Source organism: Electrophorus electricus, chromosome 1 (assembly GCF_013358815.1).
Source record: "Electrophorus electricus isolate fEleEle1 chromosome 1, fEleEle1.pri, whole genome shotgun sequence".
NCBI classification, from domain to species: Eukaryota; Metazoa; Chordata; class Actinopteri; order Gymnotiformes; family Gymnotidae; genus Electrophorus; species Electrophorus electricus.
In genome coordinates, this window is record NC_049535.1 from 18651933 (window position 1) to 18667396 (window position 15464).

A 15464-nucleotide genomic window follows, 5' to 3' on the forward strand; every position below is an offset into this window, starting at 1 on the left:
GAGAGGAGGGGGGGGTCTTATATCTTATTTATGGATTCGCTTGGACGCTAGGGAATGCTGCCGCGGCCGACTTCAAACATTACCTTATCTTACAAACCAGCCTTTTGATGTTGCCCAGATCAGAGACTGACTGCAGCACTGCTTGCCAAATGAAGATTGGAGCTCCTGGTTTGTGCGGACGGCTGTGAGCTTTCACAGCAGCTCGGGAGACGGAACCGGGGCCGGGTCTGGCGCTTCCGGACGATTTTGGAGGGGTGGCGGTTGTAGAAGGGCATTAAACCTAGGAAGCTATCGCAGCTTATAGGGCAGAAACCCGGACGCAGAGGTGGAGGGTGGGGGGCGGAGGACTGAGGGGTCGAGGGTGGGTGCAGAGGAAGAGCTCGGGATTTTCAGCCAGAGAGGGAAGCAGCTTTGGGGAGAGGGGGATACTCGGGAGGTCTGTGAGGGCGTCCCATCCAAACAGACTCGTTTTCTCCGAGTCGGGCGTAGAAACGCAAGCCTTCGGCACAGCGTCGGGTGTTCAGAGCAGTGGAGCAGCACAGTGGGAAACCGTAGCATCAGCTACACAGCCACAAACGGCAGGTTGTGAGTGACCCCGGGGCTGGGGGAGGCAGGTGCACTGGAAGGCTTCCTACAGGCCGTTAAGGGCAGCCGCAAAATGCGAGAGAATGCTAGAGACGCGAATGCTTCAACTGAGTGACACGTGTGTTCGGGGGTGTAACTCTGACTCTGTCTGACTCTTTGTCCCACCAGGGATGGGATCCCACCATACAAACTGGGCAGCAAGAAACACCTCCAGAGGGAGATGCAGAGGAATGTGAGGATGAATGGCCAAGTGTCACTGCCTCCCTTTCCTGTAAGTGTCCTCTACACGCATACACACACACACACACACACACACACACACACACACACACACACACACACACACACACATACACACACACACACACACACACACACTCACACACACACACTCACACACACACACACACACACACACACACACTCACACACACTCACACACACACACACACACACACACTCACACACACACACACTCACACACACACACACACTCACACACACACACACTCACACACACTCACACACACACACACACACACACACACACTCACACACACACACACACACACATACACACACTCACACACACACACACACACACATACACACACACACACACACACACACACACACACACTCACACACACACACATACACACACACACACTCACACACACACACACACACACACACACACACATACACACACACACACACACACACACACACACACTCACACACACACACACACACACACTCACACGCATACACACACACACACACACACACACACACACACACACACTCACACACACACATACACACACACACACACACACACACACATATACACACACACACACACACACACACACACACACATACATACACATACACACACACACACACACACACACACACACACACATACACACACACACACACACACACACACACACACACACACATCCGCTGTTACCACAGTCCATGAGGAAGTATTGTACCTTCCAGACTCTCAGCAGTGGCTCAGCGGAGCAACGCTCTTATGGGCCGTTCTGAACGACGACGATTTGGCCCAAATCGCCTCGCTCGCTTCGATCACTGCATGAATTTCCCCCACTATATCTGTCTTTCCCCATCCCCTCCGTTGGGGTGTGTAAGTGTGAGTGTACATGTTTGCATGTGCGTGTGTGGTCTGCACAGCTTTGAGAACCACATGGTCTCCTAGGGCAAAAAGCCAGAGAACTGTAAGGCCAGGAAAGTGAGAGCGAGAGTAAAACCTGCACATCCTGTCCTCTCACCACTTCCTATTCCTGTCCCTCTGTGTCTGTGTTCTCAGTTCCTCTCTCCATGCCTCTGCCACGATCGTTGCATGCCCTCATGCCCTGTATGTCCTCTTTGCAAGGAAAAAAGAGAAGAATGGAAAAGAAGACTGTCGGTGTCTCTGCCCTCTCACTCGCTCCCTCTCTCTGTAAACCACCTCCCCCATGTACTCGGTCGTTGCTACCACCAAGTCTGTTTGTGGATGTAAGGCCCCTGGGTCCTGCCTGCCTAACGACCTGTTCTGCTCTTTTGTGTGGTGGGGCCTTTGAAGCCGGCGGCTTGGGTGGACTACAGAGGGCCCCAGCCTGGGCTCCTCCGAGCGTGACCACCTGCTCAGGGGTGTGTGTGTGTGTGTGTGTGTGTGTGTGTCAGGGAGTGTGTTGAGGTTAGAGGGCCCCAGTCCATCTTGCTCATAAGGTCTCTCTCTTCCTCTTCCTCGCTCTCTCACTCCTGCAGAAGGTGCGTCCGCCGCCTAAAGAGATGGCACCGGTGGAGCCGGCCAGGTTTGCCGCCCTGCTCATCGCCCGGCTGGAGAGACTGCGGAGAGAGCAGGAGACCATGAGCTCACTGGAGGAGAGACTGCAGCAGATCCAGGAGGTTGGACTCTCCTGCTCTCACTCCGGAACCTGGAGCCTTTTCTCCTGAAACTGCATGGCTGATTAATGAGGGTTTTGTTACTAGCCTGTGGCTAAGTGTGTGTATGTGTGTGTGTGTGTGTGTGTGTGTGTGTGTGTAGGAAGAGGAACGTGAGGAGGCAGAGCTGTCCAATGCAGGGGGCGGGGTTTCCCACTCCCTCCCCCTGCTCCCTGGGAGCGGGGCCTCCCACTCCCTCCCCCTGCTCCCTGTGGCCCCCTGTGAGGAGGACCCACAGGCTATCCTGGACGAGCACCTGTCCCGCGTTCTGAAGACACCGGGCTGCCAGTCGCCTGGCGTGCAGCGCCACTCACCCCGCTGTCGCTCGCCCGAACTACGGCCCCTGCCCCGGGGGGCCTCTGGCGGGCCCCGTCCCCTGGCTGGCCCCACCCCTGCTGCCGCCTACCCGCCGGGACGAGCGCTCGCGCCCCGCCCCTCCACCAAGCTCGTCCACCACCACTACATCCACCACCACTCCACGCCCAAGAGCAAGGAGCAGATCGAGTCGGAGGCGGCCCAGAGGGTGCAGGGCGTGTGCCCCGGGGTGGAGTGCTGCCACTCGCCCCACGGACGCAGCCGCAGCCTGGGCCGGGAGCAGGCCAACCACGCCCACGCATCCCTGATAGGGTGAGCTGTACTTCACCATGTCTGCCGTTCTGTTCTAGTTAATGTCCTGAACAGTGCACTGCAGTTAGTCTATGGAATCTTATATTCCACAAATGTATGCACATGTGTAGTGTAACGTACTTCACTGATAGATCTTGAGCAGGGCTGCGTTATACTCAGTTTCAGTATTCAGGAGTTCTCTGCGAGCATGTTTGATGGCCATATCTGGAGAGCAAATTTTGAACGCCTCGTCTTAGCCCAGGTTTTCTGACATAGACAGCCCACCAGAAACTGACTGGCCTGTCTTATTTCACAATATGTGCATTGGCACGCTGGATACCCAAATATATGTGAAAAAGCACTGAGAAAGTACATTTTTCATATGTCCCCTTTAAGTTCCTGCATGCCTACTTCGAAGGTTGTCTGAAAGACTTGCTCTCTCTCTCTCTCTCTCTCTCTCTCTCTCTCTCTCTCTCTCTCTCACAGATGCTCCAGCTCTCTGTCCAAGCGCCTGTGTAAGTCAGGTGAGGAGGTGAGTGGTGAAGGCACGGGCACCTCCACCCTCCAGCTGCCCATGGACAGCGCCGACCGCTCACAGAACGTCTGGCAGTGGATCCTGGAGAGCGACCGACAGGCCCGACACAGGCCGCACAGGTCTGACCCCTGAGAAACTCCATTTCCCACAATCCCCTGGGATATGCGTCACCAGTAAATCCCTGACACCATGTGACTTCTGCCTCCACAGCACCCAGAGCACCAGGAAGCTGTACGGCTCCGACTCGCCCGCCTTGGCCGGAGCCAGTGGCAGCGGGCACCTCCGTGCCCCCCAGCCCGCCCACCCTTTCGTCCAGGATCCAGCCATGCCCCCTCTGCCCCCACCCAACACCCTTGCCCAGCTGGAGGAGGCCTGCCGGCGCCTGGAGGAGGTCTCCAAACCCCCCAAACAGAGGTGAGACCCCACCCACAAACCACCATAAACTGCAGCCTTCTCATGGCTCCCCTGTTCATGACCTGCTACTGAGCTTGGGTTAGGTGTTTGGGTTTGGGTTCGGTGTTTTTGAGTTTTGGTTAGGTGTTTGGACTTGCGTTAGGTGTTTGGACTTGCGTTAGGTGTTTGGACTTGGGTTAGGTGTTTTGAGCTTGGGTTAGGTGTTTTGAATTTGGGTTAGGTGTTTGGACTTGGGTTAGGTGTTTAAGTTTGGCTGAAATTGAGCTCCATCACACTACCGGAGGTTTATTAAGTACTGATAACTAAATACTGATTATGGATTGCTGTCATCAGGCATTCGACCCCAGGCCTTCAGAGAGAGCGGAACCAGCCAGTGTCTGTGCAGAACAGCGCTGTCTCCCTCCCCTCCACAGGCCCACACACTGACGAGTGAGTCTCTCTGCATGTCCTCATCCTCGCCCAGGCCGAGATGGCTGCTGCCCACGCTGACCCGCTGTTCTGTAACGTGACCCACACAAGCGTATGGAGGGCCTCTCCCATCACCGATCCATTTCCCACAGCCATGTCCACACTCATCTTCCTCCTCTTCCTCCTTTCTCTCTATACACTTTGGTGGCATCTTATCCCTCTTCTTAGCTGTCTTTTTCTCCTCTGTCTTCCTCTCGGTCTCCTGCTCTGTCAGTGGCGTGGGTGGAGGCGCATCACAGGTCTATGCCTGGAATGGCATAAACACTCACTGGAACTGTTATTTAACACTGCTGACGACCATGGTGGCATCAGTTACTGTGCAGAATGTCAGGAGTTGGCCTGAACTGAGACCAGAGTTTCTCCTAGACTATTCAAAATGGTTTCGATAAGGCCTGTCCTATGTCAGTAATGAAGGTGAAAGTAGACTCCTGTTCGGAGCATTAGACATTCCCTCCACTGAGCCCGGTTCCTTTGTCTTTGGTAACACGACTCAGTAGCGCGTCTTCTCACACTGTGTCTCCACGCACTCACCTCTCATACCATCCTGTCTCACTGCATCCTCTTCTCTCTACAGTCATATGGAGCCAAAGCAAGCGTGCGGAGGCCCCGCGGCTGTCGGCGCCGAGACCGTGGTCACCTACTTCTTCTGTGGTGAGGATATCCCCTACCGCCGCATGATGAAGAGCCACAGCCTTACCCTCGGCCACTTCAAAGAGCAGCTCCGCAAGAAGGGCAACTACCGGTACGCACTCACTCAACCCCCCACCCCCCCACCTCCGTACTGGGCCACTCCCCTCTCACTGGACCATTCCTCCCAAACTGGCAAAGCCCACACTGCCATGATATCAGCCTGGCTCAGAGCGCAGGCTGAGTGACTTGGTGCAAGTGGTTAATGCAAGCGGTTTATGGGAGCTTGTTTACTGGAGTGAGTGGAAGGGAGGGAGGGAGGGAGAGAGAAGGAGGGAAACGGGATGTGGTGGGTGTACATAAAAGGAAAGAGAAGAGAAGAGAGAATTTTAACTGGAGCCGTTTGGTCACATCTGGTATTGGTTTCATCGTAAGGCACTTAATAAGCACCTCTTTGAAGCCTGGTCCTTTTATTTCATGCACAAAGACAAATTCTTCACCAATTGTATTAAGCTACATTGCTCACAAGCACTTGTGTGCATGTATTTTGCTGTATGTGTGAATGTGTTTTTGTGTACACATAATAACGCTGTCATTTTTTATCAGATTTTTCTCGTGCACTCGAAAGAGCTTCATGGTTTAGTTCCTGTCATCGTTGAACGAAACTTTTGTCAAACACCACAGCGCACACATGTGTAACATGCTGACTATAAGATCTATGACATTTACATTTATGGCATTTAGCTGACACTTTTATCCAGGGTCTCGCTCAGGGGCCCAACTATGGCAACTTGACAGTGGTGAGACTTGAACCAGCAACCTTCCTTAAGTCAAGTACCTTAACCACTGAGCTACCGCTGCCCCCACTGGCCCCTATGAATGGTCATATTTGCCCCCCTCAAGCTTGCCCTCTCTGCCCCAGTTCCATTAAGAGCTACGGGATTAAACCTAGTAAAACCCCTAGACATAAAACCCCCTTCAGATGCTTGGTGGATTTAACCTCCAGCCTTTATGAACTGTCCTCATGCATAGACCTCAACACTGAACTGAAGATCTACTGCCTTGCACCATCTTTGGGCTTTATGTTTTGCCCCCTCCTGCCCCCCACCCCTTCCTGGGCTAAATGAATTCAAAGCTGATGGTTTTAATAGCAGAGAATGTGTGGAGCCGGGTTATTTGGCCATGGCAGCGATTCAACACAGACCAGCACTCACCAGCGTTTCCAGATGATATTGGTGCCAGATGTGAGGAGAAGAATCCGGACGCATAACATGGGTTCCAGGGGAACACCGACCCCCTCTTTCTTTCTGTCGTTTTCCTGCTCTCTCTCCCAACTATTTTGTTCCCAGTAAGAGCTCTCATTGCTGTTTGAAGGTTTGCGCGGAAGAGAATATAAGCCCCTCCCCTTTGAATAAGAACGTAATTACGTGACACTTCGCCCCCTTCTGCACTGTCTTACATTCACAAGGGTCTGCTCATAGGCCCAGCGGATCTTCTCTGCGTTATCGAAGGTTTCCGTAAATGGGCCGCTTGCTTCGCGAGGCCCTCCTGCATGGCCAATGCGCGCCTTGCTTTCATTAGAAGCACGGCTGGCAGGACTTTCCATGTTCCCGTGGCTGTCGGCGCACACGTCTGTAGGCCTTCTGTGTTCCTGTGCCTGTTTTATGTGCACCATTTTGAATGACTTGGTGGAGTCTGCTCGTAAAGTGGAGGAAACTCAGCTCTCAGAAATCGAGCACACACTACATTTGTTAGTGAAATGGTAGGCATTTTCCATTACAGAGCTAATTATTGCTGGACCCCTTTCCACTGCACTCCTCTGCTTGGCCCCCCCGCTGTTTTGCAAGGGGAATGGGAGGGTGGGGGGGGGGTGGAGTCTTTCACCTCCTGAAGATGATGATGATGAGATGATGATCTCCGTCTTCTGGGTCATGAGTGCTGTTTCTCCCTGTAGCCTCAGACGTGGAACAAGAATAGTGTGGTGTGTGTGTGTATGTATGTATGTGTGTGTGTATGTTTGTGGCGACATGCAGACTTTCCGGCACCCAAAATATCAACCTCTGTGAAAGAAGGCCTTCATTTGACAGCACTCCCAATTAGACACCAGCAGACAGAAGAGCACAGGCGGCACGCAGTAGGGGAGGGATGTTAGCATGGAGGGGCGTCAGCAGTTAAGCCACACCCTCTAATTTAGAGCAAAGCCTCTTTTTTGGCCCAGAGTTGACCGAGGGCAACAATGCACGGCTCACCGCTGTTCTGAAGGACTTCTTTTAATTAGAACTCAGGCAGTTTGAGCCACACACACTGCCCACAGACATCAGAAGCATTGCTCAGCACAGGCAAGAGGCGGGGCCAGCCCTGGCAGGCAAAGGGGCGGGGTTGTAGGCAGAGGGGCGGAGGCTGGGACGTGCCATAGACTGGCCAACAGAATGATTTAAAAGCAGATGTACATTTTTTTTTTGCAAGAGTGTCCGTACATGACCTTTTATGTGCCATGTCTCTCTGTGTTCGCAGGTACTACTTTAAGAAGGCGAGTGATGAGTTTGAGTGCGGGGCTGTATTCGAGGAGGTGTGGGATGATGGAAGCGTTCTGCCCATGTATGAGGGCAAAATCCTAGGCAAAGTGGAGCGAGTGGACTAGCAAGGCCATGCCCACTGCCACGTGCTCCCTCTGGAACAGCCTTCCGTACATGGACTTATCTCGCCACGTGCTCTCGTCGAAACAGCTTTCCGTACATGGACTTAACTCACCACTCAAGGCCGGCAGACACAGATACGGACTTCTCCACATAGACCTGTGTTGTTCCAAGCTAAAGAAATGTTAATATATCCACCAAACGTTTTTCTTTGTTTGTTTATTTCGTTTTGGCTCACCAAGCTATTGAAGGAATACTAGCCAATGAAGTATGCCTATTGGTTGAGAACATCAACATTGCATCCTGGGAGATCTGGCACCATTCCTACAAATTGGAGCACTCCAGAGACACTATGAGTATGACCACTGTGTGAACAGGCAGGTGACTGGGTTGTGTGTGCCATGTTGATTGTGTTTTTGTTTTTAGAACAATACTCCGAAGCCACCCGCACTATGGACTGCTGAGCAATGTTGAGTTTGTGCTAACTGTAGTGTTTGAGAGTGTGTGTAAGTGTAAGTGTGTGTGTGTGTGTGTGTGTATACAGAGGTGCTTATATGTGCACGTTATATTATGCTTTTGTCACAGAAAAGACTATTAATATTTATTAAACTGTCATGTCCCTCCTGCCCCATGTCCAGCTGATGGACAAGCTGCTTGTTGAATTGGGAGATCTTTCCAATGAAACACATGCATGGACCTAAGTCTGACTACAGCCCCTCCCCCGTCCAATTAATGGACTACGCTGAGAGCCTGTGCCAGCCAGTCAGGACATGACTTCCTCGCTGGACCCACCCACTTCTCCCTGCCCTCTCTGGTGATTTGGTAGCCCGTTCATCACGGGCCACGTGCCCTGTCACATTCTGTATGGTAGTGCCTTTGACTTCTCGGGGCCTAGGCTTGGCGCAAACGTGAACGTCCTTGTCCTGGAACACACACAAGAACGTGATATTAGTGCGACAACAGCCGACCCCAGCCCCTCCTTCTCCCTGGAAACCTGCGTCGGAAACCAGTCGAAAGAGCACGTGAGCAGAGTCGCGTGCGTCCTGTACCGAAGCCTGGGCCGGGGGGCGGAGTGTGTGGGCTCCTGGCTAGGCTTGAGATGAGCCAGCGGAGGAGCGTTCCCTAACGCTGATGGCTCAGACGTCCCTGTGCCTGCGTGGACACCATGCTATGTGCTACCCTGCTTCAGGGTGTAACTTTCCCTTGCTTTTCTAAAGGGGTTTATGTTTCAAAGATTTTTTATGCTTTTTTTTTCAAATCTCGTAATCATGATATTCTGTTTTGTTTTGTTTTCGCTTACCAAGGCTTTTGTTCCACTTAAATGTAAATTATGCATTATATAGAACATCATTTTAAAGATGACTTGGTACTTTAATTATTGTAATTATGAAGAGATGTAGCCTTTATTAAAATGTTTATATTTTTCAAATTAATTCAACTGAGATTAGACTGATTACTTTGCATGTCTGCATATGTGCTTGTGCGTGTGAGTGTGCGTGCGTGCTTGTGTTATGTGTGTGTGTGCGTGTGTGTGTGTGTGTGTGTGTGTGTGTCTGTCTGTCTGTCTGCGTGTGTGATTAAGTTTGCTTTCCAAAGTTGCTTGCAAACCTGACAAATGACAGCGCAAAGAGTATGTCATCAAGGCTCTCCCTCATTGGCCATTAATTTCATTCATTAAAGAGTAGACGGGCTTTGTATCCAGGCAGAGGAATTGTTTGTGGCTCATTAATTTCACTGCCATCGTTTCAAAGCCTCTGTGCCCTCTGCTTTCTGAGCTGTTCCCAGACCTGCTGTGCCACCCCATACTCTGTGCCCTCTGCTTTCTGAGCTGTTCCCAGACCTGCTGTGCCACCCCCATCCTTAATTAGGGATCTCCTAGCTCCTACCACAAAAGATCAACTCCCGATCTTTGGTCTTTTCCCATGGAAAAAAAAAAACCCTCACGCTTCCTTGAGCATACATCCCAACCTTCAAACTGCCCCCAGGAAACAGGAACCTTCCCCTCGGCTGTCGGGTTGTTCTCTTTGCCTCTCTGGCACAGAGTGGCTCCTGATTCACACTGCACTGTGGGAATGGCTATAGCTGCCTGGCTTAGATCACTGTTTCACTGGAGAGGCAGGGGACAGAGCTTTTCTTCAGTGACCTCTCCAACTTGGACCTGCTCCACCCACCCAGGCCCTGGGGCAGGGGGCAGTGCATAGGTTTGCTAGGGCTGTGGGTATAGCCTGGGTTCCTTTCTGGGTCTGATTGGGAGGATTTGATTCACCAACCACACCCCCCATCCAAAACACATATACACACTGACTCACCCACATTCACCCTCTTTTTACACACACACACACACACACACACACTACACACACACACACACACACACACACACACACACACACATATATATACAGACACACATGCACACTCTCTTACACACACAGGCTCACGAATATTCACACTCTCACACACACATTCTAACTCAAAGCCATTCACATTCTCTCTTACACACACACAGACTCACACACATTCAAATTCACTCTCCCAGTGATGATAGAAGGCCTGCACTCAGTGAACAGACAATACAACAGCCTTAACGAAGCTCTTCAGACCCTGGTGAGAAATCTCAGGCATATTGGTTCCCATTATCAGCTTTTAATTTGTTCTCTTGCTGAAAATTAATAAATGAAGCAGTAATTTGGCCAGCAGAAACCTGCTTTGCTTTCTCTCTCTCTGTCTCTCTGTATCTGTATGTGTGTGTGGGGGGGGGGTGGTGGAAGAGAATAGGTGAGAGAGGGGGGAACCCTTTCCTGACCTCTCACAGGAGAACACTGAACACTGAGCACAGCAAAAGCATGAACATCCTCTCTTCTCATCTCTCCTCTTTTCTTTTCATTGGTCCCTCCACTCTTCCTTGGTTTTTACAGCTTCCTGCACCTTGATGGCTAAAGCATCGAGAGGGTAAATGCTTTACCAAAGTTCCTTGTCAGATCCGTAATGCATCTTGGAGCATCCAGAATGACGGTGCTGGGTTTCCCGGAGGCCTCGTGGTAGTCACGGATGTGGCAAAGGCTTGCTTTTCCTGGCTGGGAAAGCTAGTGATCCCTCCTTAACCACAGTCAAGAACCTCATCACCCCATTTCTGCTGCACTGGACACCAGCAGGGACACAGCACTACAGGGATACACCACAGCAGCAATACACCAATACAGGGATACACCACAGTGAGATATACACTACAGGAATACACCAATACAGGGATACACCACAGTGAGATATACACTACAGGAATACACCACAGCAGGGATACACCACTACAGGGATACACCACAGCAGGGATACACCACTACAGGAATACACCACAGCAGGGATACACCACTACAGGAATACACCACAGCAGGGATACACCACTACAGGGATACACCACTACAGGGATACACCACAGCAGGGATACACCACTACAGGAATACACCACAGCAGGGATACACCACAGCAGGGATACACCACTACAGGGATACACCACAGCAGGGATACACCACTACAGGAATACACCACAGCAGGGATACACCACTACAGGAATACACCACAGCAGGGATACACCACTACAGGAATACACCACAGCAGGGATACACCACTACAGGGATACACCACAGCAGGGATACACCACTACAGGGATACACCACAGCAGGGATACACCACTACAGGGATACACCACAGCAGGGATACACCACAGCAGGGATACACCACTACAGGGATACACCACTACAGGGATATGCCACAGCAGGGATACGCCACAGCAGGGATACACCACAGCAGGGATACACCACAGCAGGGATACACCACTACAGGGATACACCACTACAGGGATATGCCACAGCAGGGATACACCACTACAGGGATACACCACAGCAGGGATACACCACTACAGGGATATGCCACAGCACAGTGCAGGGTTTCACTCTAGCCCCACTCATTTCATTGCCTAATGACCAGGCCTTTCATTAATCAGGTGACTTGGGTAAAAGCTTTCTCTATGAGAAAAGAGGCCTGTAATGGTTTCTGTAACAGTCACTCTGAACAGCACCCTTTCTGACAGGCCCCCACCCCTAGGCTGTGGTAACTCACCTGGATGGGCCTAACTCCCACCCCTCGGCTGTGGTAACTCACCTGGATGGGCCTAACTCCCACCCCTCGGCCGTGGTAACTCACCTGGATGGGCCTAACTCCCACCCCTCGGCTGTGGTAACTCACCTGGATGGACCTAACTCCCACCCCTAGGATGGGACTGCTATGCCTCTGCTCAGATGACAGTGTGGCTCAAAACCAGTCTGCCAGGTAGGAGAACCCAAACCCACACAGAGCTGGATCCAGATTGAAAAGTGAGACAAACAGAAATGACATGGGGGCGGGTGGTTGTAGCAGACGTTGGAAGTGAGGGATAACTAGAGAAGAAGAGAGAAAAAGAGGGAGGTGTAGGAAAGAGACTAGAGAGATGGGCTTTTGCCAGGAGAAACATCAAAGCTTCCCTTGATGTTTATTTTGAATGGACACTAATGGCTTCTGAAGGCACCGAATCACAAGAGGAGAAAGGGAAAGAGAGTGGGAGAGAGCATGAAGGAGAGGGAGAGATGAGCAATCCGTCGCAGGCAATAACATTTGGAAAAATGGAAGGATGCAGGAAGAATCGGGGTGTGTTTGGAAAGGTTCGAGGTGTGTCTAGGAAGGGGCAGTGGTTAAGGTACTTGACTATTAATCAGAAGGTTGCCAGTTGAAGTCCTACTACTGCCAAGTTGCCAATGCTGGGCCCCTGAGCGAGATCCTTAACCCTGAATGCTCAAGTTGTACTCATAATTGTAAGTCGCTTTGGATAAAAGTGTCAGCTAAATTCCATAAATGTAAATGTCATAGACCTTATAGTCAGCATGTTACACATGTGTGTGCTGTGGTGTTTGACGAACATTCAAAGACAACAGGAACTAAACCATGAAGCTCTTTCCAGTGCGTGAGAAATATCTGATAAAAGACCCTTAACCCTGAATTGCTCAAGCTGTATTCAGTCATAATTCATTTTAAATGTGTCAGTTAAATTCTGGAAATGTAAATACAGTGCATGTACAGGATGGCTGAGGGAGTGTCTGGGAAGGTTAAAGGTGTGTGCACGGAGGCAGAGGTGCTAAAACTGGCTTATGATACAGCCAGAGATGTGCTGGCACTATAAAAGCACTGCCTGGGAGTGGTCTTTACAGTCAGAACAAGCAGGTTTACAATAGATTTAAACAAAAGTATGCACGCATGTGTGTGTGTGTGTGTGTGTGTGTGTGTGTGTGTGTGTGTGTGTGTGTGTGTGCGCGTGTCTGTGTGTGTGTGTGTGCGCGTGTCTGTGTGTGTACTGTAAAGGTGCAGCTACCTTTAGGGCTTATATGGTGTGTATCTGTGCCTGGGTCCTTCATTAGTCTGCGGAAACTCCTCAGCCAAGCTGCCCCAGTTCTCCAGACCCTACATTCCTCCAGGGCAAGCTGTTTCACAGTCACTCAGCCATGCCACAATGAAACAGTGTTAGGCAGTACCGGGCAAGCGGGAGACACGAAGTACCCCTCCGTTAGCCCCGCGTTTGGGAAAAGCCCACCTCTGGAGCCCATACAGAGTTTGAAAGCATTTCTTACGCTGCCTTTTCTACTGAAAGGGCAGGGCAGTATTGTTCAAATCCCATACCGCAGTGCTTTCATCAGGAAAGGTCACTGCATATATCCCCATTCACACATGAAAGCTAAGAAGCTGAACTTTATGGCATTGTTGAGCCAAATGTTTTTGTAAACGACTCTTTTTTCCCAGGGGGCCTGATGTGTAAAGTGGCTCTTGTGAAAAGTCCTGAGTGCAGAGGTTTAGGGAGCATCCAGAGGAAGTCCACCGGAATGATTCTGGAAGCCAGGACTGTCAAACACAAACCATTTGCATGATTCGTTTTTTTCGGCTGGAAATCCTTCTCATTGTAGGATTTTAAATATTTCAAGTGATTCGGCTTAATTTGAGGAATTTCGTGTGTTTTACGTGTTCTAAGTGTTCTGATACAGGTGGCTGAAGTCTGTAAAAGTGCCTGATCTAGGTGTAACATAAAAGCTCCTTGGGACAGCACTTTAGAAGTGTAAGATGGGTGTATGGAGGTGGGTGTTAAATCAGGGTTTTTTGTAGATTAAAACTCAGTCTCATGTAGTTTATCTTTAATATATTATGACTTCAAACATATGACACCTTAGAGTGCAGGACCTTGTTAGAAATGTCACTTGGTGTCACTCATGTAGTTTAGATTATTCAAGCCATCGTGCAACTGCACTTAACAAATATAGTTTATGGACTTAAGTGGTTGGTTGTTTTTTTGCATGCATAATGTGTGTTGACACACTGTGGTTTAATAAAGTACTACTGTCTCTGAGCTCACCAGTGCTAAACAGCAGATTAAGGTTGCATGACCTTTTGACCACGGACTTCGTAACCCCTACCAATCAAACTCACGATTCCAACTGAACTCCACAGCATTCGATGAGGTTCCCATCACGCCACGCAAATCAAAAGCAAAGAATGCAGTTCCTTGGCCGGGGGTGACGTGTTGGATGTCAGACCCAGCCGGCCAGACGACACCACCTCAGATACGTCGGTCCACATGCCCAAATGCTGGATGGAAATGACAGGAAGTGCAGGGCAATTTCCATCTGCCAGTCGCATGGTGTGTTTACCTTAACTCTCAGCACCTGTTTGTGATACTTGTCACAAGGCTGATCAAAGGCATAGCTAAACAACGGGATAAACAGGAAGTAAATCCATGGTGATGGAATGCAGGGCTGATGGGGTATGACGGCAGCTGCCTTTGAAGAGTGCTGTGCTTGTTCTCTCTGTCTCCCTCCTTACCTCCCTGTCTCTCTGCGTCTGTCTCCCATTCGCTCTCCTTCCATCTTGCTCTCTCTATTTGTTTGCGTTCTCTGCTTTTGCTAGACCCACTTCCTCCTCTTTGACCTGTGTAGCAGGTCTGTCCTGGCCCATGGTGTGACAGCGACCCCCCAAGCCTGGCCCAAAGTGACCCCCCCCCGCCCACCTCTCAGTGTGATGTTTTGGAGACAGTTGGGTTGATCCCCTTCACCTGTTTTACTCTTCTGCTACGCTTTGTGGGATTGTTGCCCTCCAGAGTTTCCTTCAATCGCATTTATTGTAAAAGGCTCTTCTCGTGGTCTGAGTTTTCCCTCCTCTTCCTCCTCTTCCTCCTCTTCCTCCTCCTCTTTCCAGACTGAGGGTATATGTGTGCAGGAGTAAGAGGTCAGGGGCACCACGAGTGCAGGCCGTGTGCATCTTTATAGCTAACCACATGTGTTCCTGGATCTCCAGGCCTCCTGTTCCCATGGAAAGCTGGTTGGGAGTAGCATGGACTCAGCCAGGGTGGGTGGGAGAACGGGGGGCAGAGGGGCCCTGGAGGGAGGGAGGGTGGGGGTGGGGCAGGGGAAAAACATGTGGTTTGTGTTTGGAGGGCTACAACAGAGGGGCCAGGCTGTGACGCACAGCGGAAATCTAAACATCCTCCTGGTGATTAAACAGTATGGCTACAAAGACGCACTGGCAAGAGGAGTGGCCCCAACACGCCCCGCGCAGCGGAGCAC

At 50.9% G+C, this 15464-nt stretch overlaps 1 protein-coding gene across 2 annotated transcripts in view; it reads left to right on the forward strand.

The window, feature by feature from the left end:
* The window catches only part of axin2 (axin 2 (conductin, axil)), a 16545-nt gene extending 7282 nt beyond the window's left edge, over positions 1 to 9263 (forward strand). The window contains exons 4-11 of one of the 2 annotated variants that reach the window (XM_035531441.1): positions 754 to 856; positions 2368 to 2508; positions 2648 to 3171; positions 3637 to 3804; positions 3896 to 4099; positions 4433 to 4528; positions 5142 to 5309; positions 7709 to 9263. In XM_035531441.1, coding sequence (XP_035387334.1) covers positions 754 to 856; positions 2368 to 2508; positions 2648 to 3171; positions 3637 to 3804; positions 3896 to 4099; positions 4433 to 4528; positions 5142 to 5309; positions 7709 to 7835 — 1531 coding nt within the window. In that variant the 3' untranslated portion in view covers positions 7836 to 9263. The remainder of the gene's footprint in view (positions 1 to 753; positions 857 to 2367; positions 2509 to 2647; positions 3172 to 3636; positions 3805 to 3895; positions 4100 to 4432; positions 4529 to 5141; positions 5310 to 7708) is intronic. The other variant, XM_035531445.1, reaches the window with a different exon arrangement.
* The last annotated feature ends 6201 nt before the right edge of the window (positions 9264 to 15464 follow it).